At 43.6% G+C, this 25,228-nt stretch overlaps 1 protein-coding gene across 1 annotated transcript in view; it reads right to left on the bottom strand.

Moving 5' to 3' along the window:
- Positions 1–206: 206 nt before the first annotated feature.
- The window catches only part of LOC120019609 (serine/threonine-protein kinase MRCK beta-like), a 119,339-nt gene continuing 94,317 nt past the window's right edge, over positions 207–25,228 (bottom strand). The window contains exons 29-37 of the mRNA XM_038962951.1: positions 24,872–25,113; positions 24,160–24,514; positions 21,639–21,736; positions 17,225–17,309; positions 11,985–12,102; positions 7,360–7,477; positions 5,345–5,453; positions 4,847–4,917; positions 207–2,001 (exon numbers count right to left, since the gene is read on the bottom strand). Of these exons, the coding sequence (XP_038818879.1) occupies positions 1,897–2,001; positions 4,847–4,917; positions 5,345–5,453; positions 7,360–7,477; positions 11,985–12,102; positions 17,225–17,309; positions 21,639–21,736; positions 24,160–24,514; positions 24,872–25,113 (1,301 nt within the window). The 3' untranslated portion in view covers positions 207–1,896. The remainder of the gene's footprint in view (positions 2,002–4,846; positions 4,918–5,344; positions 5,454–7,359; positions 7,478–11,984; positions 12,103–17,224; positions 17,310–21,638; positions 21,737–24,159; positions 24,515–24,871; positions 25,114–25,228) is intronic.

Genomic DNA, 25,228 nt, shown 5'->3' with positions numbered 1-25,228 from the left:
CAACTACAACTGTATTTCTGATGAACTTTTCACCATTCATTTGTTCGTTTCATCAATTATTTTCTAGACATATTTTTCATGAATCACAATTTAAAATATTTAATAAATTCATAGCATTAAAGTTGTGTTTTGAGGTGATGAAAATGCATGAAATAATCCATATATAATAGATACAGTATAGAAAAACCAGCGCACACAGAAACAAGCAAAGCACAACAGATACTATTTTATTTTATGTTCAAATGTTTGTTGCTAACAATTCAATAATTACAAAGATTTCAACTAGTGATTTAAGAGGGAAAAAAGTAGTAGTGTTTCGAAAAAAAGTCACATTTTCAGAGAGCTGAAAAGACCAGGAAGAAAAAAACTAAACAAAAACAAAGATCACTGACAAAATCAAAGAGGATTTTCCTGGGATTAAAACATGTGCAAGTTTAATAGTGTTTCTGAAACCCCCCCTCCCACCGATGGCCTGCAGAGTTAAAGTCACTTTAGTAATTGATCCAAATGTGGTGCAAGACAAAAAAAGAAAATGGCACTGAAGGCACACTAGTGATTAAACTGGATATGCAACACATGCCTGTACAGCATCTCACGCTTCTTACTGTACAATGAAACATGCCCCCTTGTGGCGGTACGGCGATATGACTACACCTCCGCTATTTTTATTTCATTTAACTAGGCTAATGCTTCTCACTCATGATTGAACGGTTAAAAATGAAGGGCCTTATCCAGGAGGTTCTCTCTCTATGGTGAGCGGCTCTTCACACACATACTTATATAAACACAGCAAACGACAGCAGCAGCTTGTGAGAACTCTTATTAATCCTATGAGTTGTGGTCCTTTTTCGCTGTTCAGATTCCCACCAAGTCTTAGTCTCATGATTATGTGGCTATGGCGCATTGGTTTTGCCAACTATACTTTTATGGCAAAATATCTAAGTTAAAAACAATGCACGTTATAAAGGCTGGCGGGAGATGTGTAATTGCTGTAAAAGATGCCCACTGGTTTAGCTTCACAGTAAAACCCCTGCAGTCTGTTGAGTGGCAGCTCGTCCCCTGGGTAGGTACTGCTCTCAAATGAATGGCCACTTGTCCGGGAACAGCTCGATAAGGGTTACAACACCAGTATGGCAGGGGCTGGAATGGGGGGGGGGGGGGGGTTATGGTCCCTTTGAAGAAGGTCGCCCTTTCTTTCACTGTTCAGTTGTGTGTACCCCACACTATACAGTTTAAAAACAAAAAGTTATCTTTCACTCTTTTCTTTGTTTAGAAACACAAACATATACCTATGATTAGGATCGTTCATTATGAATGCTTTTTCCCCCCTGCGAGTGTCCTATCCTCATTGATCTGGGTTTTTAATTCAGTTCATCGCATGCATCTATGTATCAATAACCTCAACTAAGTATCAATAACCCCTAAAAACTCATAGGACAATGGGTGTCTCCTCCAACAGGGAACTGGAGAGGTGTGTGTGTGTGTTGGGGAGAGGTGTGTGTGTGTGTGTGTGTGTGTGTGTGTGTGTGTGTGTGTGTGTGTGTGTGTGTTGGGGAGAGGTGTGTGTGTGTGTTGGGGAGAGGTGTGTGTGTGTGTTGGGGAGAGGTGTCAGCACAGGATTGCTAGTAGTGCTGTGGGGTGTACCTGGTGGCATCCTCCCTTTACAAAGTGAAAAGGAAGAGAGGAAAGAAGACAAGTAGGAATGGGGGGGGGGACCAAAACGAAAAACGTTCATCAAAAATCAGGGGGGGGGGGGGGGGGGGGGCTGGGACACAGTCTGTTGTTGGCACTTTTGCAGTGATACACAAGTTCTAAAAACAATGCACGTTAGTTGAATGTAGGTGCGTCGAATGATTAAGCACATATTATGTGTGTGTGTGTAAGGTGGTGGGGTCCTCAGCCGTCCAGGGCGTGTTCCAGGCCATCCAGCGTTAGCTGGCTGCGGTGGGGAGAGTTGGGGCTGTTGGAGGGCGTGGAATGCTTGGTGGAGTCCCAGTCCGGCTGAGGGAAGAGAGAGAGGGTGTTTATAGTAAAGATGGCTGCGGTGGGGAGAGTTGGGGCTGTTGGAGGGGGTGGAGTCCCAGTCCGGCAGAGGGAAGAGAGAGAGGGTGTTTATGGTAAAGATGGATTATCGAAGTTAAAGGGATAGTTCACCCAAATTACATATTGGTTTCCTTACCCTGTAACCAGTTTATGGACAAGGTATGACTTCAATCCATGCTTTGGTTTAGATTCTCTGGCATTTGTGGCACAAATCCCATTCAAGTCATGGGACCGATATTAGCATTTTTCGTACATCACGTCTACAAGTGACTTTGTTGAGTTTAACAATCAAATTGAGATACTTTCGGATTATTTGGACATGACGTGCGAAAAAGGCTAATATTGGTTTCATGACTTGAATGGGATTTGTGCCACAAATGCAAAAACATTAGCCGGTGAAAACAGCGAGTATGTTTACATGCACACTCATAATTCGATATTAAACTGATTATGGCAGTAGTTAGAGCAAGGAAATAGTAATGTAAACACCTACTCTACTTACACTATGTGGACACTGTTTCTGACAGGTGTATGAGATCCAGCACACAGCCATGCAATCTTCATAGACAAACATTGGCAGCAGAATGTCTCAGTGACTTTCAACGTGGCTCCGTCACAGGATTCCACCTTTCCAACATGTGCTTCCAACTTCGTGGCAACAGTTTGGGGAAGACCCTTTCCTGTTTCAGCAAGACAATGCCCCCGTGCACAAAGCCAGGTCCATACAGAAATCGTTTGGCGAGATCAGTGGCCTGCACAGCCCTGACCTCAACCCCATCAAACACCTTTGGGATGAAATGGAACGCCGACTGCAAACCAGCCCTAATCGCCAAACATCAGTGTCCGACCTCACTAATGCTCTTTTGGCTGAATGGAAGCAAGTCCCCGCAGTAATGTTCCAACATCTAGTGGAAAGCCTTCCCAGAAGAGTGGAGGCTGTTATAGCAGCAAAGGGGGGGACCAACTCCATATTAATGCCCATGATTTTGGAATGAGAGGTTCGACCAGCAGGTGTCCACATACACTACATTACCAAATGTATCTTAATTGGCACAGTAAGCATACGCTGATTCAAACAGCTGGTTTTCTGAGAAATCGTTCTAATTGTCTATAATGGCGCCGGAAGAAATGGCAGCAGTTTTACAGGCGCCCAACCAATTGTGCTATTATGTGTTTTTTTGTACATACTACCTCAATTGGGCCGACCAACCAGTGCTCCCGCACAGTGGCTAACCGGGCTATCTGCATTGTGTCCCACCACCCGCCAACCCCTCTTTTACGCTACTGCTACTCTCTGTTCATCATATATGCTTAGTCACTTTAACCATATCTACATGTACATACTACCTCAATCAGCCTGACTAACCGGTGTCTGTATGTAGCCTTGCTACTTTTATAGCCTCGCTACTGTATATAGCCTGTCTTTTTACTGTTGTTTTATTTCTTTACTTACCTATTGTTCACCTAACACCTTTTTTGTACTATTGGTTAGAGCCTGTAAGTATTTCACTTTAAGGTCTGTTGTATTCAGCGCACGTGACAAATACACTTTGATTTGATTTAATTATTAGGACAAGTTAACAGCTTAAATTGGCGTTCCCCAGCTGTGTATTTGATCTGCACACGTGCAAGCCTCCCGCTTATACACCAGTTCGGAAAAAACGAAAGTATACATCTTAGAAATAGTTTTCACATACAAACTTTACACACCGAGTGAACAAAACATGAAGGACACCTGCTCTTTCCAAGACATAGACTGACCAGGTGACTACAGGTGAAAGATATGATCCCTTATTAAATCCACTTCAATCAGTGTAGATGAAGGGGGAGGAGACGGGTTAAAGAAGGGGTTTCAAGCCTTGAGATAATCCAGACATGGATTGTGTATGTGTGCCATTCAGAGGGTGAGTGGGCAAGACAAAAGATGCAAGAGCCTTTGAAGGGGGTATGGTAGTAGGTGCAAGGCACACCGGTTTGTGTCAAGAACTGCAATGAACATGATCACTGTGGTAGAACGTTTATTTTGATTAGTGATTTTCTGCATTCATCAAAATTCCCATCAGTCGCCTGATGTGTCCATGTAAACAGGATTATTAGGGAAATTGCTCTTCTTGCAAAGCATGTAAACGTTTTAAACTATTATATTAATCGGACTATCCACAATATATATTATATGCTTTTGCTCATCAGTGTGGAGAGGTGTATCATTTTCCTATCAAATTAGGTAATTTCTGGACAATATTTCTGTCCATTTAGGGGACCCCTTTTGGCTTAAAAGCATTCCAATAGACAAAAGTTCCATATACTGATGCCTTTAACAATACAAACTGAAATATGAATGATTAATGTTTGCTTTGGCAATGTCAGAGAATGTGTAATCATACCCAGGAAGATAGTTGAATTTAATGTAACAGAATGTGTTATCATACCCAGGAAGATAGTTGAATTTAATGTCAGAGAATGTGTCATCATACCCAGGAAGATAGTTGAATTTAATGTAACAGAGAATGTGTTATCATACCCAGGAAGATAGTTGAATTTAATGTAACAGAGAATGTGTTATCATACCCAGGAAGATAGTTGAATTTAATGTAACAGAATGTGTAATCATACCCAGGAAGATAGTTGAATTTAATGTAACAGAATGTGTAATCATACCCAGGAAGATAGTTGAATTTAATGTAACAGAGAATGTGGGATAGAGAGGGAGATGGACAGGGAAAAGAGAGGGGCATAGATTGAGTAAATGTGTGAGTGATTTAATGTACAGTCAGTGTGTGTGTGCGGTGTCTGGGGTCTTTACCTCTCTCTCGAAGTCCCCGTCTGGGTCGGAGATGTTCCGCAACGATCCTGCTCCTCCAAAGTCTGCACCTCCTTCATGACACAGTGACACACACACACACCCCGAGACACACACACACACCCCGAGACACACACACACACACGCCGAGACACACACACGCCGAGACACACACAGACACACACGCCGAGACACACACACACACAGGCCGAGACACACACACACACACGCCGAGACACACACACACACACACCCCCGACACACACACACACACACACACACCCCCGACACACACACACACACACCCCGACACACACACACACACACCCCGAGACACACACACCCCGAGACACACACACCCCGAGACACACACACAACACAGACATAGAGCATCAATGACAGAGAGAGAGAATGGATTTACTAGTGTGTGTGTTGAAATGTATGCATTATGTGTTGTATGTGTTCACATGTGGAAGGTGCGTGTGCTTGGGATCCTCTCACCAGAGGCCGTGCGGGTGATGTGGGTCTTGCTCCTCTGTTGCCGGGAGATACTGGATAGCGGGCGGGGCTTATCCTTGGCCGGGTCGTCCTGAGAAGAATGCATCACACTCTGCCGCAACGCAGTCGCCAACACACACAGACAAGACAGTAAGACAATGACAAATACAGCCATTGGTATAGAAGGACCTTACTATATGAGTGAACAGGTTTATGCTCATTAGGACACACAACAGAAAACGATTTATTTTTATTTTTAAATTAGTGTTTCTTATTGGACAAGTCCCAGTTTGGACCTTCCCTGTTTCATTGACTTGAATTCCGTTGGGTGCCTAATGAACACGACCCATGTACACGAGTAGACAATGTCAAGACATTTACATGGATGCTCACACATTAAACCAAATAAAATGAAACTGTATTTGTCACATGCACCGAATACGATAGGTGTAGACCATACCGTGAAATGCATACTTACAACAGCCTTGTACACCCTCACACACATGCACTTTGTGATAAACAAACTCCAAATGCACAGCACGTACCGTGGCATGTTTTCACAAAATTCTACGGGGGGGGGGGGGGGGGGGGGAAATAGCCATAGAGAAGTGTCTACTTCACTTTTGGTGTTGGTGGCTGTCTACAAATGAAATTAACCCTTTTTTCAAATCTTTCTCTCCATTGAAACCCTGAGGTAAGCTTTTCACATATGTTGCTGTTTTTAACATGACAAATATGCAGAGATCGCACAAAACACAACCGCACTGCAGCCAGTACAGAAAAACAGACTCATATGACATCAGACGACAATAAAACGACCCCGGCTTTCGAAAAAACTGCACTCAAGCAAAGGGGAAAAGGAAGCGAGAAAGGAAGGAATGGGAAGAAGGAAGAGTGCAAGGGGTGAGAGAGAGGGTGGCGGGAACGCTGGAAATAGGCCCGGTCCCAAGTCGACCCCTCGTACCAACTCCCTATTTACTTGTGGAGATCGAAGACTAATGGTCAGATAGGTATGATCAGTCATATTGCTTATCCCCTCAGATTCACACAAGTGCATAGGGGTCTTTCCCTCAAATCTAGGCCATAAGGGTAGAAGTACAGCCAGTTGTATAAGTTCCCTTTGATTAGGGACCGATTCAGACCTGGGACACCAGGTAACTCTGTCCAATTAAAAAAAAAGTGAATCAATCAATTAACAACCAAAGAGAGAAAACGAGTACCAGCAGTACTCCCAGGCTCGTATTTGACTACCAGTAACCCTGGCATAGGGTGGCGATTTGTAATTGCGCAAAAGAGGTGGTGGTGGTAAAAGGAGGAGGCAGGAGGGGTGGGAAGCGTCAGGTTAGGCCTACCCTTCCTAGGGAGGAGGTGGAGGGAGAGGAGGAGAACTGGGGCAGGATGCAGTGCTGCAGCGAGTAGGTGGTGGTGGCAGGTTCTTTTTGCAGGTAGAGGTCGGCCGACACAAGGCTCATGTGATAGACGTGCTCAAAGTTGCCTCGGTGGGGAGATCAGGGCGTGGTGGCGGGAGGATGGGGGGGGGGGGGGGGGGGGGTGGTGCTCTCGCTCTGCTGCTGGGCCAGGCGGGGGGGTGAGAGAGAGAGGGGGGAAAAAGGACACAAACAGGACACAGAGGAAAAAAAGAGAGGGAAGAGGGAGGGAGAAAGTGAAAGAGGGCGTGGACTATAGGGTCATTCTCCAAAAGGGGGAGGAAAACATGGGCAGAGATGGTGGAACGTAGGAGAAGGGTGACATCTAGAAGGTAGTATAGCAGTGCTATTCTGTGGAGTTAGGAGTGGGAGCTGCTGCTGTCAGAAAATGCTAGGAGACACAATTTTGAGCTCCAGCGGTGTCTTGTGATCGTTAGAATCCAGCTGTTATGGCTCCTGTTTTGTCACCCGCAATATCAGTAAGCTTATCAGGGGGTTGGGAGGCCATTTTTGTTTGTGGGTTATGAATACAGGATGAGGCAGACATTTTGGCTCAAGCTGTGTTGACAGGTGGTCAGTTGAGGCCCTTACCAGAGGCAGATCCATGAGGACCTGCATGCCGTCGCCGGGGCCCATGTGTGCCACGTGGTTGAAGTTGATTGGGTTAGAGATCATCTTGGATCTCAGCTCAGGGTCCCTCAGCATCTCTCTGTCAACACAAGACACGTGGTTAACAATGGTCAGTGTATATTATTGTGAATAGTTGTGAGTGACTGTAACAGAGAATGAGTGTAGTACAAACCGACGTACATTACAAGTCAAAAGTTAGGACACACCTACTCATTCAAGGGTTATTCTTTATTTTTATATGTTCTACATTGTAGAATAATAGCAAAGACATCAAAACTACGAAATAACACATATGGAATCATGTAGCAACCAAAAAAGTGTTTTGTTAAATATTTCTATATTTGAGATTCTTCAAAGTAGCCACCCTTTGCCTTGATGACAGCTTTGCACCTGCTGGTCGAACATCTCATTCCAAAATCATGGGCATTAATATGGAGTTGGTCCTCCCTTTGCTGCTATAACAGCCTCCACTCCTCTGGGAAGGCTTTCCACTAGATGTTGGAACATTGCTGCTATAACAGCCTCCACTCTTCTGGGAAGGCTTTCCACTAGATGTTGGAACATTGCTGTTACAACAGCCTCTACTCTTCTGGGAAGGCTTTCCACTAGATGTTGGAACATTGCTGCTATAACAGCCTCCACTCTTCTGGGAAGGCTTTCCACTAGATGTTGGAACATTGCTGCATGGACTTGCTTCCATTCAGCCACAAGAGTATTAGTGAGGTCGGGCACTGATGTTGTGTGATTAGGCCTGGCTCGCAGTCAGCCTTCCAATTCATCACAAAGGTTTTCGATGGGATTGAGGTCAGGGCTCTGTACAGGCCAGTCAAGAGTGTTTTGTTAAATATTTCTATATTTGAGATTCTTCAAAGTAGCCACCCTTTGCCTTGATGACAGCTTTGCACCTGCTGGTCGAACATCTCATTCCAAAATCATGGGCATTAATATGGAGTTGGTCCTCCCTTTGCTGCTATAACAGCCTCCACTCCTCTGGGAAGGCTTTCCACTAGATGTTGGAACATTGCTGCTATAACAGCCTCCACTCTTCTGGGAAGGCTTTCCACTAGATGTTGGAACATTGCTGTTACAACAGCCTCTACTCTTCTGGGAAGGCTTTCCACTAGATGTTGGAACATTGCTGCTATAACAGCCTCCACTCTTCTGGGAAGGCTTTCCACTAGATGTTGGAACATTGCTGCATGGACTTGCTTCCATTCAGCCACAAGAGTATTAGTGAGGTCGGGCACTGATGTTGTGTGATTAGGCCTGGCTCGCAGTCAGCCTTCCAATTCATCACAAAGGTTTTCGATGGGATTGAGGTCAGGGCTCTGTACAGGCCAGTCAAGTTCTTCCTCACCGATCTCGACAAACCATTCCTGTATGGACATCGCTTTGTGCATGGGGGCATTGTCATGCTGAAACCGGAAAGGGCCTTCCCCAAACTGTTGGAAGCACAAAATCGTCTAGAATGTCATTGTATGCTGTAGTGTTAAGATTTCCCTCCACTGGAACTAAGGGGCCCAAACCATGAAAAACTGCCCCAGACCAGTATTCCTCCTCCACCAAACTTTTCAGTTGGCACTAAGCATAGATGCAGGTAGCGCTCTCCTGGCATCAACCAAACACAGATTTGTCCGTAGGCCTGCTAGATGGTGAAGCGTGATTCATCACTCCAGAGAAAGTGTTTCCACTGCTCCAGAGTCCAATGGCGGCGAGCATTTACACCACTCCAGCCGACGCTTTGCATTGCGAATGATGATCTTAGGCTTGTGTGCGGCTGCTCGGCCATGGAAACCCATGTCATGAAGCTTCCGACGAACACTTCTTGTGCTGAAGTTGCTTCCAGAGGCAGTTTGGAACTCAGTAGTGAGGGTTGCAAACGAGGACAGGTGATGTTTACATGCTACGGTCTTCAGCGGTCCCATTCTGTGATCTTGTGTGGCCTAACACTTCGCGGCTGAGCCGTTGTTGCTCCTAGACATTTCCACTTCACAATAGCAGCACTTACAGTTGACCAGGGCACCTCTAGCAGGGCAGAAATTTGACGAACTGAGTTATTGGAAAGGTGGCATCCTATGATGGTGCCACGTTGAATGTCATTGCGCTCTTCAGTACAGGCCATTATACTGCCAATGCGTGTCTACGGAGATTAAATGGCTGTGTGCTCGATTTTAAACAACCGTCAGCACGGGTGTTGCTGAAATAGAAGAATTTGAAGGGTTGTCCACATACTTTTGACCATATAGTGTATTTTATACTAAGAATATAACAGAATAAAATACAGATATTTTTCACACACAGCTTGTGTCACGGAACATGTGGGGCCGTTGGCATATAAAAAAAGTTAGATTTTGAAACAAAGAAGCATGGGCCTTAAGGTCTATCTATTTAAATCTCTTTCCTACCCTCACTCCACTTTGTTAGGGAGCAGCCGTAGGGTCTTACCTTCATCCTGATCGAAAATATTAGTAATCCTATTTTCAAAAGCATGTGAGTCTCGTTCATATTTCACAACCTCAAGGGCTTTTGGAGCTGCTATATACGATTAAACAAAATAATAGGTCTACACTTGACTTAGGCTACATTATTGCATGTTAAATGTTTCTGATCGGTGATAGATGAACACTTGACTTAGGCTACATTATTGCATGTTAAATGTTTCTGATCGGTGATAGATGAACACTTGACTTAGGTTACATTATTGCATGTTAAATGTTTCTGATCAGTGATAGATGAACACTTGACTTAGGTTACATTATTGCATGCTAAATGTTTCTGATCGGTGATAGATGAACACTTGACTTAGGTTACATTATTGCATGTTAAATGTTTCTGATCGGTGATAGATGAACACTTGACTTAGGTTACATTATTGCATGTTAAATGTTTCTGATCGGTGATAGATGAACACTTGACTTAGGTTACATTATTGCATGCTAAATGTTTCTGATCGGTGATAGATGAACACTTGACTTAGGTTACATTATTGCATGTTAAATGTTTCTGATCGGTGATAGATGAACACTTGACTTAGGTTACATTATTGCATGTTAAATGTTTCTGATCGGTGATAAATTAACACTTGACTTAGGTTACATTATTGCATGTTAAATGTTTCAAAATCCAATTACGATCTCGTATCATCGCTGCAACTCCCCAACGGGCTCGGGAGAGGCGAAGTTAGAGTCATGCGTCCTCCGAAACATGACCCGCCAAACCACGCTTCTTAACACCCGCCCGCTAAACTCGGAAGCCAGCTGCACCAATGTGGGGAAAGGGGGATACCTAGTCAGTTGTACAACTGAATGCCTTCAGCTGAAATGTGTCTGAATCAGAGAGGTGCGGGGGGCTGCCATAATCGACATCCACATCTTCGGCGCCAGAGGAACAGTGGGTTAACTGCCCAACGCTCTAACCACTAGGCTACCTGCAGTGTGTCGGAGGATACACTATTCAACAGACGACTAAAGTCAGCCTGCAGGCACCCGGCCCGCCACAAGCAGTCACTAGAGCGCGATGAGTCAAGTAAAAAAAAGACAGGAACCTTCCCGCTAGCCATGATTGGCTGAGATAATAGGTGGGCTGGACATGCTGAGAGAGGAGTCCGGATTGGTCTGCCATGTAGCGAACTTCTGTCTATAACATGAGCTGGTCAGTATGTGTAGGTAATCCTTTCTAACTTGGCTTTTTTGAAAGATATCACGTAGTAAAACTGCAAAAGTGTTGTTCTCCACTTTCTGGAGGACCGAGTTTTGAAATCAGTGGATTAAGTATTATAGCTAAGGATATGGAGAAAATTCTAACGTTCGAGTGCAAATATGCAGAAAGATAAAAAAAAAAAAGAGAACACAGAGAAGGCTGTTGTATAAAACACCTGTCTCCAGATTACATCTTCAAACTAAGGGCAACCATGGCATCCGTGACAGAGGGAGAAGCGTCCATCCATGTATATGGGTAATATAGTCTAGCTAGCTACATTTTCAGATATGATATGTTTTGTCAGAAAGTCGTTTTCATTTCAAGTTAAAGTGTACTGTTAGCTAGCTAACTAACGTTAGCTGGCTGGCTTGCTAGCTAACATTATGTGTATGATCTGTGTAGTAATATTATTAATCTCAGAGCTAGTTATAGCCCTTTTCTCAAAAGTGAGGTTACAAGTTTATCAACTTCCAAAGCAGAATTACTTTCCCATTGTTCCTAAACTGTAGTGTGTGATATACCGAGTCTCTACTTTTATCCAATGTAAAAAACACAATTTCAAATTTTGGCAACATGAGCCGGTCGGTCACATATACAGAAAAGGCGGAAAAAAGTTGGTGTTATGATGGTTGCCAGAAAAACATCTTAGTATGAAAGGTATAACAATGATAAGTGAACAGAGTAATGTTACCTCCTCTGATGCTGGAGTCTGGTCGAGCAGTAGCGCTCTCGACTCCGGACCACAAATAACCTCCTGGCGACTGTGGTTCAAGCCCAGACTCCACCTCCCTTGTCTATGCCCCTACTTTCTGTCTCCCCTCTCTACTTTACTGCTTCACAGTCAAAAAAGGCAATTAAAGTATAAAAAGGATCGGAAAAAAGGTTACCTCCTCTGCTGAAGTCTCTCCTCCTCGGGGACCTTGAAGAGGAACTTTCTCTTGCTGCGCGTCCTCATCATCAGCTTCTTACTGTTGTCAGACATCTCCGGGATGGCCAGGTCACCTTCTGGAGGAGAGAGACTATATTGAGAAGCTGTACTGAGACCAAAATGCTCCTGAGGATTCGTTAATGACTATATTGTGTATAGGTGTAGTTGTGCCTGAGGTGGTAGCAGTGAGTTAAGGCATTGAGGGGTCAGTAGTTGGTAAGTATATTAAAGGTAGACTCAGCGATATGATGTAGATGCAGAAAGAAAAACAGCATAGGGGGTCAATTTCCGCAACAACTAAGAGTGTTGAAGCGAGAGGCTCAACTTCTCCTCCTGGCTACCACATTGTAACAGTGTGAAGCCAACCCGCGCACATGCGTAGATACTGTGTGTGACTGTGTGAGAGTGAAGTCTTGCATCTCGCTCATCTCAATATCTGCGGGGCTGCTCATGGCAACGTCATTTCGTTGAGTCTACCTTTAAGGTGTAGGTGAGTGTATTTGGGGATACTGTATACAGTCCCTTCAGAAAGTATTCTTACCCCTTGACTTACGGCACATTTTGTTGTGTTACAGCACAAATTCAAAATGGATTAAATGAAAAAAATGTCTCACCAATCTGCACACAATACCCCATAATGACAAAGTGATTTAAAAAAAAAAGTTAGCAAATGCATTGAAAATTCAATAGAAATATCTAATTTACATAAGTATCTCCAACCCTTGAGTCAACACCTTGTAGAAGAACCTTTGGCAGTGATTACAGCTGTGAGTCTTTCTGGGTAAGTCTCTTAAGAACAAATTCTTATTTTCAATGACGGCCTAGGAACAGTGGGTTAACTGCCTTGTTCCGGGGCAGCACGACAGATTTTTTACCTTGTCAGCTCGGGGATTCGATCTTGCAACCTTTCGGTTACTAGTCCAATGCTCTAACCACTGGAGCGTTGGACTCTAACCAAAAGCACATTTTTGTCCATTAAAATAACATCAAATTGATCAGAAATACAGTGTAGACATTGTTAATGTTGTAAATGACTATTGTAGCTGGAAACGGCAGATTTTTTTATGGAATATCTATATAGGCGTACAGATTCCCATTATCAGCAACCATCACTCCTGTGTTCCAGTGGCACGTTGTGTTAGTTTATCATTTTAAAAGGCTAATTGATCATTAGAAAACCCTTTTGCAATTATGTTAGCACAGCTGAAAACTGTTGTCTGATTAAAGAAGCAATAAAACTGGCCTTCTTTAGACTAGTTGAGTATCTGGAGCATCAGCATTCGTGGGTTCAATTACAGGCTCAAAATGGCCAGAAATAAAGAACTTTCTTCTCAAACTCGTCAGTCTATTCTTGTTCGGAGAAATGAAGGCTATTCCATGCGAGAAATTGCCAAGAAACTGAAGATCTCGTACAACGCTGTGTACTACTCTGTTCAAAGAACAGCGCAAACTGGCGCTAACCAGAATAGAAAGAGGAGTGGGAGGCCCCGGTGCACAACTGAGCAAGAGGACAAGTAGATTAGAGTGTCTAGTTTGAGAAACAACATTTTGACAGCAAGTGACTGTGACTAGCACCTGCTGTCTCTCTCTCCTCCCTGCTTCAGCGACCGCCACAGAACATCAAAGAGTTTATCAAAGTGTTTATCGCACTGTCTATGTTGCTGAAGCTGCAACATAACTACAGCCATTTCTGACTGAAAAGTCCTGTTTCCCGAAATGCCTCAACAGTTTAGGAGAAACATTCCCTATTCCCTCAACCCTTGCTCTCTTTATGTGACACACTGAATGCATCGCATGCACGTGACCAAAGCCCTATTCGCACTGCACTAGTATTACTAGAGAACGTTGGTTATGTAATTATCACTCCAGAATGTCCGTTATTCCAGAAGACGATTCGGACGAGAATCGCTTTTTCCAAACTGCCCCTGTAATTATTTATTTTTCCCCAATAAACTGACAGTTATGAAGGAAGCCTGGAGGTTTTTATTCTAGGCGTGAAGATACAGTATTTCAACTCTGTCCAGGTGACAGAGCCACACTGATAACTCGAGCTTGGTTCCCAAGTTTCTAAAACATACCAAACCATCTTTCCTATTGTATAGTTATCATTTCCAAATGTTTAGGTCAGTTGTATGCTGCTTTGCGATCTATTAACAGCAAGGGTTGCATTAATTAGGCTCAATATTTTTTACTGATGCATTTGGTAATATTTCATTCATACGCACAAAACAAAAACAAAAGCATTCACTGTGAAAGTTGATTGGATACATGTAGGCTATTCACATATAGCTTATGCGGAGCACTTAGCTACATTTATTGAATCAGTTGGCTTCTTGCACAAACCGCGAGCAACATCTGTCAAATTCGGGACTAGTATTATCAGAGGACCTTGGAGTAGATTATTCTGGTTGGAATTGCTACTCTCCTGTCGCATATTTTGTTTTTTACGTTTCTTTTGAAGACTGATGCCCGACAAAGTTCTACTCTCGAGTGGCGCTGATGAAGATTTTGTCAAAAGTGTGGCTTGGAAACACGACGACATTTCAAAAGGAGCCATATAATTAATAGGAAAACCTTTTTCTATCATTGTGATGTCGCCACATTCTACAACTCGATTGGAGTCCACCTATTGATTGGACATGATTTGGAAAGGCACACCTTTCTATATACGGTTCCACAGTTGACTGCATGTCAGAGCAAAAACCAAGCCATGAGGTTGAAGGAATTGTCCTTAAAGCTCCGACACAGGATTGTGTCGAGGCACAGATCTGGGGAAGAGTACCAAAACATTTCTGCAGCATTGAAGGTCCCCAAGAACACAGTGGCCTCCATCATTCTTAAATGGATGAAGTTGGGAACCACCAAGACTCTTCCTAGAGCTGGTCGCCCGGGCAAACTGAGCAATCGGGGGAGAAGTGCCTTGGTCAGGGAGGCGATCAAGTACCCGATGGTCACTCTGACACAGCTCCAGAGTTCCTCTGTGGAGATGGGAAAACCTTCCAGAAGGACAACCATCTCTGCAGCACTCCACCAATCAGGCCTTTATGGTCGAGTGGCCAGACGGAAGCCACTCCACAGTAAAAGGCACATGACAGCTCGCTTGGAGTTTGCCAAAAGGCACCTAAAGGACTCTCAGACCATGAGAAACAAGATTCTCTGGTCTGATGAAACCAATATTGAACTCTTTGGCCTGAATGCCAAGTGTCACGTCTAGAGGAAACCTGGCACCATCCCTACGGTGAAGCATGGTGGTGGCAGAATCATGCTGAGGGGGGTTCAGCACCAGGGATTGGGAGACTCGTCAGGATTGAGGCAAAGATGAATGGAGCAAATTACAGAGATCCTTGATGAAAACCTGCTCCAGAGTTCTCAGGAGCTCAGACTTGGGCGAAGGTTGACCTTCCAACAGGACAACAACCCTAAGCACACAGCCAAAACAACGCAGGAGTGGCTTCAGGACAAGTCTCAAAGTCCGTGAGTGGCCCAGCCTGAGCCCGGTCTTAAACCTGATCCAACATCTCTGGAGAGACCTGAAAATAGCTGTGCAGCAATGCTCCCCATCCAACCTGACAGAGCTTGAGAGGATCTGCAGAGAAGAATGGGAGAAACTGCCCAAATAAAGGTGTGCCAAGTTTGTAGTGTCATACCCAAGAAGACTCGAGGCTGTAATCACTGCCAAAGGTGCTTCAACAACGTACTGAGTAAAGGGTCTGAAAAATTAAGCACATTTGATTTTTTAATAATTTAGCCAAAATGTTTAAAAAAAAAATGGTTTTGCTTTGTCATTATGGGGTATTGTGTGTAGCTTGATGAGAGAAAAAAACTATTTAATACATTTTAGAATAATGCTGTAAACTAATGAAAAATGTGGAAAAAGTCAAGGGGTCTGAATACTTTCCAAAGGCACTGCACATTGGCTTTAAAATCTATGGCAAGATTTGAAAATGGTTGTCTAGCAATGATCAACAATCAACTTGACAGAGCCTGAAGACATTCAAAAAGAATAATGGGCAAATATTGTACAATACAGGTGTACAAAGCTCTTAGAGACTAACCTAAAAAGACTCAGCTGTAATCACCGCCAAAGATGCTTCTACAAAGTATTGACTCAGGGGTGTGAATACTTATATAATTGACATATTTCTGTATTTCATTCTCAATAAATTTGCTACAATTTCTAAAAACTTGTTTTCACTTTATCATTATGGGGTATTGTGTGTAGGTGTAGATGGTAAATATGCCTCCTTGCCCGTCCAACATTTCCTCATCTCCCACCTCTTTTAATGCGACTATCCCCAATGCTTCTCCCTCTTTTACCCTTGCCCCGCTACAAAGTTTCTCCCTGCAGGCAGTCAGTGAGTCCGAGGTGCTAGAGGAGCTCCTGAAACTTGACCCCAAAAAAACATTTGGGTCAGATGGTTTAGACCCTTTCTTCTTTAAGGCTGTGAAGGACTAAAATTGATTACGGGGGTCTTCTAAAGACACCCACCATTGATTATGTTGTTATTCATTTGCTCACGTGCCATTGTACTTATGCTCACGGTATAGCTGAATATTGAGGCCTCTGTCTGTGTCTAGCTCTCTGCCAAAGCCCGCAGAGAGCTAGAAAAGCTGCAACAAACACTCAAACTGGACAGTTTTATCTCAATCTCTTCATTCAAAGACTCAATCATGGACACACTGACAGTTGTGGCTGCTTTGCGTGATGTATTGTTGCCTCTACCTTCTTGCCCTTTGTGCTGTTGTCTGTGCCCAATAATGTTTGTACCATGTTTTGTGCTGCTACCATGTTGTGTTGCTACCATGCTGTGTTGTCATGTGTTGCTGCCTTGCTATGTTGTTGTCTTAGGTCTCTCTTTATGTAGTGTTGCGTTGTCTCTCTTGTCGTGATGTGTGTTTTGTCCTATATTTGTATTTTATTAATTTTTTATTTTTAATCCCAGGCCCCCGTCCCCACAGGAGGTCTTTTGCCTTTTGGTAGGCTGTCATTGTAAGTAAGAATTTGTTCTTAACTGACCTGCCTAGTTAAATAAAGGTTAAAGAAAAAAAAGAAAAAAATTGATACATTTAATCCATTTTGAATTCAGGCTGTAACAACATGTGGAATAAGGCACTGTATGTACTGAGTGAGTACATTGAGATATAGTTGTGCATTGGGCCATATTGTAAGCGAGTGAGTATATTGAGGTGTATTTGTACCTGTGGAGTTGTTGCTGAAGTAGATGAGGCGTGGTTGTTCGGAGCCCAGCAGGTTCAGACTGCCCTCCACATTTAGAGGCCTTATCTGAGGGGGCAGGGACATGGGTTACACCAAGCCACACTACAAACGCACACATTCATGAAGGGGAACAAACATGCGCATGATGCGTAAAAACACACACGTGCACAAAGACACGGACACTCTTCTCACTCATGGGCACACTTTTTAACACTCACCCCCTACACACACCCGAGATTAGAACACGCGTCCTCTCATACACTCACCAAGATGGGGCATTAGGCTCCCCGTTCCTGGAGAGCTACCCTCCGGCAGGTTTTCAATCCAACCCCAGTTTGTAACTAACCTGATTTAGCTTATCAACCAGCTAATTATTAGAATCAGGTGCACTAGATTAGGGTTGGAGCAAAAACATACAAGAGGGTAGCTCTCCAGGAGTTGGAGGGGTGTGGCTGTGTACAAGTGTGTGTGTGTGTGTGTGTGTGTGTGTGTGTGTGTGTGTGTGTGTGTGTGTGTGTGTGTGAGAGAGAGTGTCTGAGAATCTATGCATCTGCCTAAGTGAGTTTTGAATGCAAGTACCAATGTGTCTACATATGTAACATGATCAAAGGTGTGTAGTGGATCACCTGTTCACACATTTAATTTAGCCTGCTCATGAATATCTTACAGGCTACAACACCATATCGACACATGGCACTGAGTGTACAAAACATTAAGAACACCTTCCTAATATTGAGTTGCACCCTCCCCTTTTGCCCTCAGAACCACCTCAATTTGTCGGGGCATCGACTCTACAAGGTGTCAACAGCGTTCCACAGGGATGCTGGCCCATGTTGACTCCAGTGCTTTTCACAGAGGTGTCAAGTTGGCTGGAGGTCCTTTGGTGGTGGACCATTCAGCGTGGAAAAACACAGCAGTGTTGCAGTTCTTGACACAAACCGGTGCGCCTGGCACCTACTACCATACGTCATTCAAAGGGACTTAAATCTTTTGTCTTGCCCATTCACCGTCAATGGCACGCATACACAATCCCTGTCTCCATTGTCTCAAGGCTTAAAAATCCTTCTTCCCCTTCATCTATGTGGATTTAATAAGGGATCATAGCTTTCACCTGGTCAGTCTGACATGCTTTGTACTAGAGGTTGACCGATTAATTAGAGCCGATTTCAAGTTTTCATAACAATCGGTAATCGGGCATTTTTGGACACCGATTATGGCCGATTACATTGCACTCCACGAGGAGACTGCGTGGCAGGCTGACGACCTGTTACGTGAGTGCAGCAAGGAGCCAAGGTAAGTTGCTAGCTAGTGGTAGGCGGTGGTAGGCAGCAGCAGGCTCGTAAGCATTCATTCAAACAGCACTTTCCTGCATTTGCCAGCAGCTCTTGGCTGTGCTTCAAGCATTGCGCTGTTTATGACTTCAAGCCTATCAACTCCCGAGATTAGGCTGGCAATACTATAGTGCCTATAAGAACATCCAATAGTCAAAGGTATATGAAATACAAATGGTATAGAGAGAAATAGTCCTATAATTCCTATAATAACTACAACCTAAACTTCTTACCTGGGAATATTGAACACATGTTAAAAGGTACCACCAGCTTTCATATGTTCTGAGCAAGGAATTTAAACGTTAGCTTTTTTACATGGCAAATATTGCACTTTTACTTTCTTCTCCAACACTTTGTTTTTGCATTATTTAAACCAAAATGAACATGTTTTATTATTTATTTGAGACTAAATTGATTTTATTGATGTATTATTTTAAGTTAAAATAAAAGTGTTAATTCAGTATTGTTGTAATTGTCATTATTACAAATATATATAAATATATATTTTTTTTTAAATGTAAAAAAATGAAAGGAAGAAAAAAAAAAAAAAAAAAGAAAAAAAAATCGTCCAATTAATCGGTATTGGCTTTTTTGGTCCTCCAATAAATCGGTACCGGCTTGAAAAATCACAATCGGTCGACCTCTACTTTGTACACAGTGTATACAGTCGTGGCCAAAAGTTTTGAGAATAACACAAATATTAATTTTCACAAAGTCTGCTGCCACAGTGTCTAGATATTTTTGTCAGATGTTACTATGGAATACTGAAGTATAATTACAAGCATTTCATAAGTGTCAAAGGCTTTTATTGACAATTACACGAAGTTGATGCAAAGAGTCAATATTTGCAGTGTTGACCCTTCTTTTTCAAGACCTCTGCAATCCGCCCTGGCATGCTGTCAATTAACTTCTGGGCCACATCCTGACTGATGGCAGCCCATTCTTGCATAATCAATGCTTGGAGTTTGTAAGAATTTGTGGGGTTTTGTTTGTCCACCCACCTCTTGAGGATTGACCACAAGTTCTCAATGGGATTAAGGTCTGGGGAGTTTCCTGGCCATGGACCCAAAATATCAATGTTTTGTTCCCCGAGCCACTTAGTTATCACTTTTGCCTTCTGGCAAGGTGCTCCATCATGCTGGAAAAGGCATTGTTCGTCACCAAACTGTTCCTGGATGGTTGGGAGAAGTTGCTCTCGGAGGATGTGTTGGTACCATTCTTTATTCATGGCTGTGTTCTTAGGCAAAATTGTGAGTGAGCCCACTCCCTTGGCTGAGAAGCAACCCTACACATGAATGGTCTCAGGATGCTTTACTGTTGGCATGACACAGGACTGACGGTAGCGCTCACCTCGTCTTCTCCGGACAAATGCCCCAAACAATCGGAAAGGGGATTCATCAGAGAAAATGACTTTACCCCAGTGCTCAGCAGTCCAATCCCTTTACCTTTTTCAGAATATCAGTCTGTCCCTGATGCTTTTCCTGGAGAGAAGTGGCTTCTTTGCTGCCCTTCTTGACACCAGGCCATCCTCCAAAAGTCTTCACCTCACTGTGCATGCAGATGCACTCACACCTGCCTGCTGCCATTCCCGAGCAAGCTCTGTACTGGTGGTGCCCTGATCCAGCACCTGAATCAACTTTAGGAGACAGTCCTGGCGCTTGCTGGACTTTCTTAGGCACCTTGAAGCCTTCTTCACAACAATTTAACCGCTCTCCTTGAAGTTCTTGATGATCCGATAAACGGTTGATTTAGGTGCAATCTTACTGGCAGCAATATCCTTGCCTGTGAAGCCCTTTTTGTGCAAAGCAATGATGACGGCACGTGTTTCCTTCCAGGTAATCATGTTTGACAGAGGAAGAACAATGATTCCAAGCACCACCCTCCTTTTGAAGCTTCCAGTCTGTTAATCGAACTCAATCAGCATGACAGAGTGATCTCCAGCTTTGTCCTCGTCAACACTCACACCTGTGTTAACGAGAGAATCACTGACATGATGTCAGCTGGTCCTTTTGTGGCAGGGCTGAAATGCAGTGGAAATGTTTTTTGGGGATTCAGTTTATTTGCAAGGCAAAAAGGGACTTTGCAATTAATTGCAATTCATCTGATCACTCTTCATAACATTCTGGAGTATATGCAAATTGCCATCATAAACTGAGGCAGCAGACATTGTGAAAATTAATATTTGTGTCATTCTCAAAACTTTTGGCCATGGCTGTACAAGCAGACACTGGTGACAGATTCATTTTAACGTCATTGGTGCATTTACACCCCACGTCCATGCAGGGGCACTCTTGTGTACTTTCAACAGGCAGTCATGCAGTAGAGGGACACAAAGGCAACAATGTAATTTCACAATACATCTAGTGACATGCACAAGAAAATGCAGACCTCATTTCTGCATGCAGGCAAGGCAGAAAATAATTCCAACACATGAAATAGAGCATTATGTTCAACCAGAACCATTGTTCTACATGGGCAAGGTAATGCCATTGATTCAAATTCAATAGATAAGAGTGAACTAGGTCCAGTAGAGCCCTATAAAATGCAGATTTTTGCCTGGTTCCATTATGTTTTCTCCCAAATTCAGTTTTCTTCGTTTTGTTTTTTCAGGTTTCCGTTTATCATTATCGCTAACAGCTACACAGCGTAGAATAGACATATCGCACACAGATGGACATTCCAGACTGTTTTACGGGGCAGCGCTGTTCTTTTGCCTGATGACTCACCCTGAATTTAATTTATCTGAATTTAATTTATCGATCGCTACATACATTTAGTCTGAAACTGCAATCCTAAAAGTCATTTGTGTGACTTCAAATTGAGGGGCGATGTACAAAAATGAATCAGCGATTGGATCGTCTCCAACAAATCTAACCAATCAGAGTATCAAAGTTAATAACGCCATCATGTAAGCCTGTTCAGGCCTAACCCATCGGTTTCTAGGACCAATCAGAACGGTGAGAATGTGTTTGCAATCTAGAAATCATTGGGGGAGGGAGGCAAATCCAGACTCATCAGTTGGCAGGAGCGATATGGATGGGTAGCCATGGAAAGCAGCTCTTACCTTCCTCAGTGAAATGGTCTGGACCCACTCGGTGGTGTGGATGTCAAACACATCCACTCCGTACTCGCTGTACACCGTCAGGTAAGACGAGTTGGAGCCTGGAGGACACACAGGAGACACACGCTGAGCAAAAACAGAGGCCTCCACAATTTAATCTGTTTGTAGGATCCAATATACCAGATCATTTTCATGTTTCAACAATATAAAAATGTTGTCTTTTAGTGCCCCTTCGGATAGCTAACAATTTCTGGTGTCAGGCATTCAACATAGGCTGTTACAAGGTGTCTCTATCACTATTATCTGGAGCCGACATTGTTGTTAAGCCCTATTATTACATGTCATTCTGCATTTCTTTAAAAATATATATATACACAGATCTAAAAGTATTGGGACAGTGACACATTGTTTTGTTTTTTAGCTCTGTACTCCAGCACTTTGTATTTTAAATGATACAATAACTAGGAGGTTACAGAGCAGACTGTGAGCTTTAATTTGAGGGTAATTCCATCTATATTGTGAAAAAACTACTTTAATACACATTAACAGTACCAGTCAAAAGTTTGGACACACCTACTCATTCAAGAGTTATTCTTTATTTGTGCTATTTTCTACATTGTGGAATAATAGTGAAGACATCAAAACTATGAAATAACACATATGGAATCATGTAGTAACCAAAAAAGTGTTAAACAAATCAAAATATATTTTAGATTTGAGAATCTTCAAAGTAGCCACCATTTGCCTTGATGACAGCTTTGTACACACTAAGCATTCTCTCAACCAGCTTCACGAGGTAGTCACCTGGAAGGCATTTCAATTAACAGGTGTGCCTTGTTAAAAGTTAATTTGGGGAATTTCTTTACTTCTTAAGTCTTACTTCTTGTGTTTGAGCCAATCAGTTGTGTTGTGATAAGGTAGGGGTGGTATACAGAAGATACCCCTATTTGGTAAAAGACCAAGTCCTTATTATGGCAAGAACAGCTCAAATAAGCAAAGAGAAACAACAGTCCATTACTTTAAGACATGAAGGTCAGTCAATGTGGAAAATTTCAAGAACTTTGAAAGTGCAGTTGCAAAAACCATCAAGCGCAATGATGAAACTGGCTCTCATGAGGACCGCCACAGGAAAGGAAGACCCAGAGTTACCTCTGCTGCAGAGGATACGTTCATTAGAGTTACCAGCCTCAGAAATTGCAGACCAAATAAATGCTTCACAGAGTTCAAGAAACAGACACATCTCAACATCAACTGCCTTTCATGAACGAATTGTTGCAAAGAAACCACTACTAAAGGACACCAATAATAACAAGAGGACTTGCTTGGGCCAAGAAACACAAGCAATGAACATTAGACCAGTGGAAATCTGTCCTTTGGTCTAATGAGTCCAAATTTGATATTTTTGGTTACAACTGCCACGTCTTGGTGAGACGCAGAGTAGGTGAATTGATGATCTCCGCATGTGTGGTTCCCATTGTGAAGCATGGAGGTGGTGGTGTGATGGTGCTTTGCTGGTGACACTGATTTATTTAGAATTCAATGCACACTTAAACAGCACGGCTACCACAGCATTCTGCAGCGATACGCCATCCCATCTGGTTTGCGCTTAGTGGGACTTTCATTTGTTTTTCAACACGACAATGACCCAACAGACCTCCAGGCTGTGTAAGGTCTATTTGACCAGGAAGGAGAGTGATGGAGTGCTGCATCAGATGACCTGGCCTCCACAATCACCCGACCTCAACCCAATTGAGATGGTTTGGGATGAGTTGGACCGCAGAGTGAAGGAAAAGCAGCCAACAAGTGCTCAGCATATGTGTGAACTCATTCAAGACTGTTGGAAAAGCATTCCAGGTGAAACTGGTTGAGAGAATTCCGAGTGTGTGAAAAGCTGTCATCAAGGCAAAGGGTGGTTACTTGGAAGAATCTCAAATATAAAATATATTTAGATTGAACACTTTTTTGGTTACTACATGATTCCATATGTGTTATTTCATCGTTTTGATGTCTTCACTATTATTCTACATTGTAAAAAAATAAATAAAATAAAATGGAACGAGTAGGTGTGTCCAAACTTTTGACTGGTACTGTAACTGAATTTATCCCAATACTTTTATTCCCCTAAAATGGGGGTATTATGTTCTAAAAGTGCTAAACGGTTCACCCTCAAATTAAAGCTGACAGTCTGCATTTTAACTTCAGACATTGTATCATTTTAAAATCCAAAGTGTTGGAGTAAAGAGCCAAAACAACATCGTTGTCACTGTCGCAATACATTTGGAGCTCACTGTATATTTTAAGATGGTTTCTGATTTTATAGAACAGATAGAAGATGACAGTGGGGAAGGACAGGGAGAAGTTGTGTCAAAGAGCAGTAGGCTGGATTCAAACTTGTGCCAAAACCGTAGATATGTGTGCCAGATGCTGCAGCATTACCGTTAGACCAGCAAGGCCACTGCATTTCTTCTCCAAACCTTGCCTAACCCAACTTAACCACTTAAAATAAAACAAAACCGTTACGTACTGCAGGCTAGCGGCGTGGCGGGCCACATCAGTTCCTGGGCCCTGCTCCTCCTTCCTGTGGGGTCCACATAGATGCCTAGCTGGCTGAAGCAGAGCAGCAGCTCGGCCGTGCCCACCTCCAGGGCGTGCAGCGCGTCCAGGGGCTGCTGGGCCAGGAAGGCCAGCGACGGGTCCCCGGGGCTCACCAGGCTGACGGGCGATGACTCGCCCTGGAGGGCCAGCAGGGCAAAGCCCGAGGGGTAGCCCACGCACAGGCGCTCGCGCACCATGCCCAGCCACTGGGCCACCCCCGGGGCCTGTACCTCCCACAGCTTGCGGTGGTGCGGCTTGGCCCAGGTGATCTCATAGCACAGCACCTGGTAGAGGTGGAGGGGGCATTTTGCCATACATTCAGGCAAAGCAGCAGATTGTAAAGGACCTTTCATGTCACCTTTGATGTAGCTAGTATGAGTTTGCTTATGAATGATTTGCAAAGCATCAATGCAGTTCTTATGAAGACTTCATGGATGCTAACTTTATATGTTGTTGTTTGTTTTGAAATGGGGAAGATAGATGTATCTTATGACTTTCCCCCCCTATTTCTTATAAAAGTCACATAACTTCACCTTCACATGTAATTTCAACTATTTTGTATTGGAACTCTTTTATTAACTAACTTTGTTTTACTTTAGTCACTAAATTTGCCTGCAGGTGTAAATAAATAAAATACTGACCTGGCGCTTGATGGCGGCCAGCAGGCAGGCAGGTCCCCCGGGACGCAGCACGCCGGTGGTCAGCGCCTGGCAGCCCTTGGTCTCCGTCAACTTGATGTCAAAGGCCGACTCAGCCCCCTCCAGCGCCCCCCAGGGGTGCAGGTGCACGTGGCGGTTGCGTCCGCACAGCAGGGCCACCATCTTCTCTTTTGGGATCAGCTCAATCTGGTGCACCTTCTTGCAGTCAGCCGCCCGGACGATCACTGGAGGAGGGAGAGAGGGGGGAGTCAACAGGGGAGTCTGTAGGGCAGGGCTCCCCAACTGGCGGCCCGTGAGCCAAATTCTCAGCAAGAGTTCATTTGCATCTCACAAATGCTC

This window comes from Salvelinus namaycush, chromosome 24, assembly GCF_016432855.1.
Source record: "Salvelinus namaycush isolate Seneca chromosome 24, SaNama_1.0, whole genome shotgun sequence".
NCBI classification, from domain to species: Eukaryota; Metazoa; Chordata; class Actinopteri; order Salmoniformes; family Salmonidae; genus Salvelinus; species Salvelinus namaycush.
Note: the sequence above shows the minus strand (reverse complement) of the source record. Positions and strands in the feature narration are given on the sequence as shown.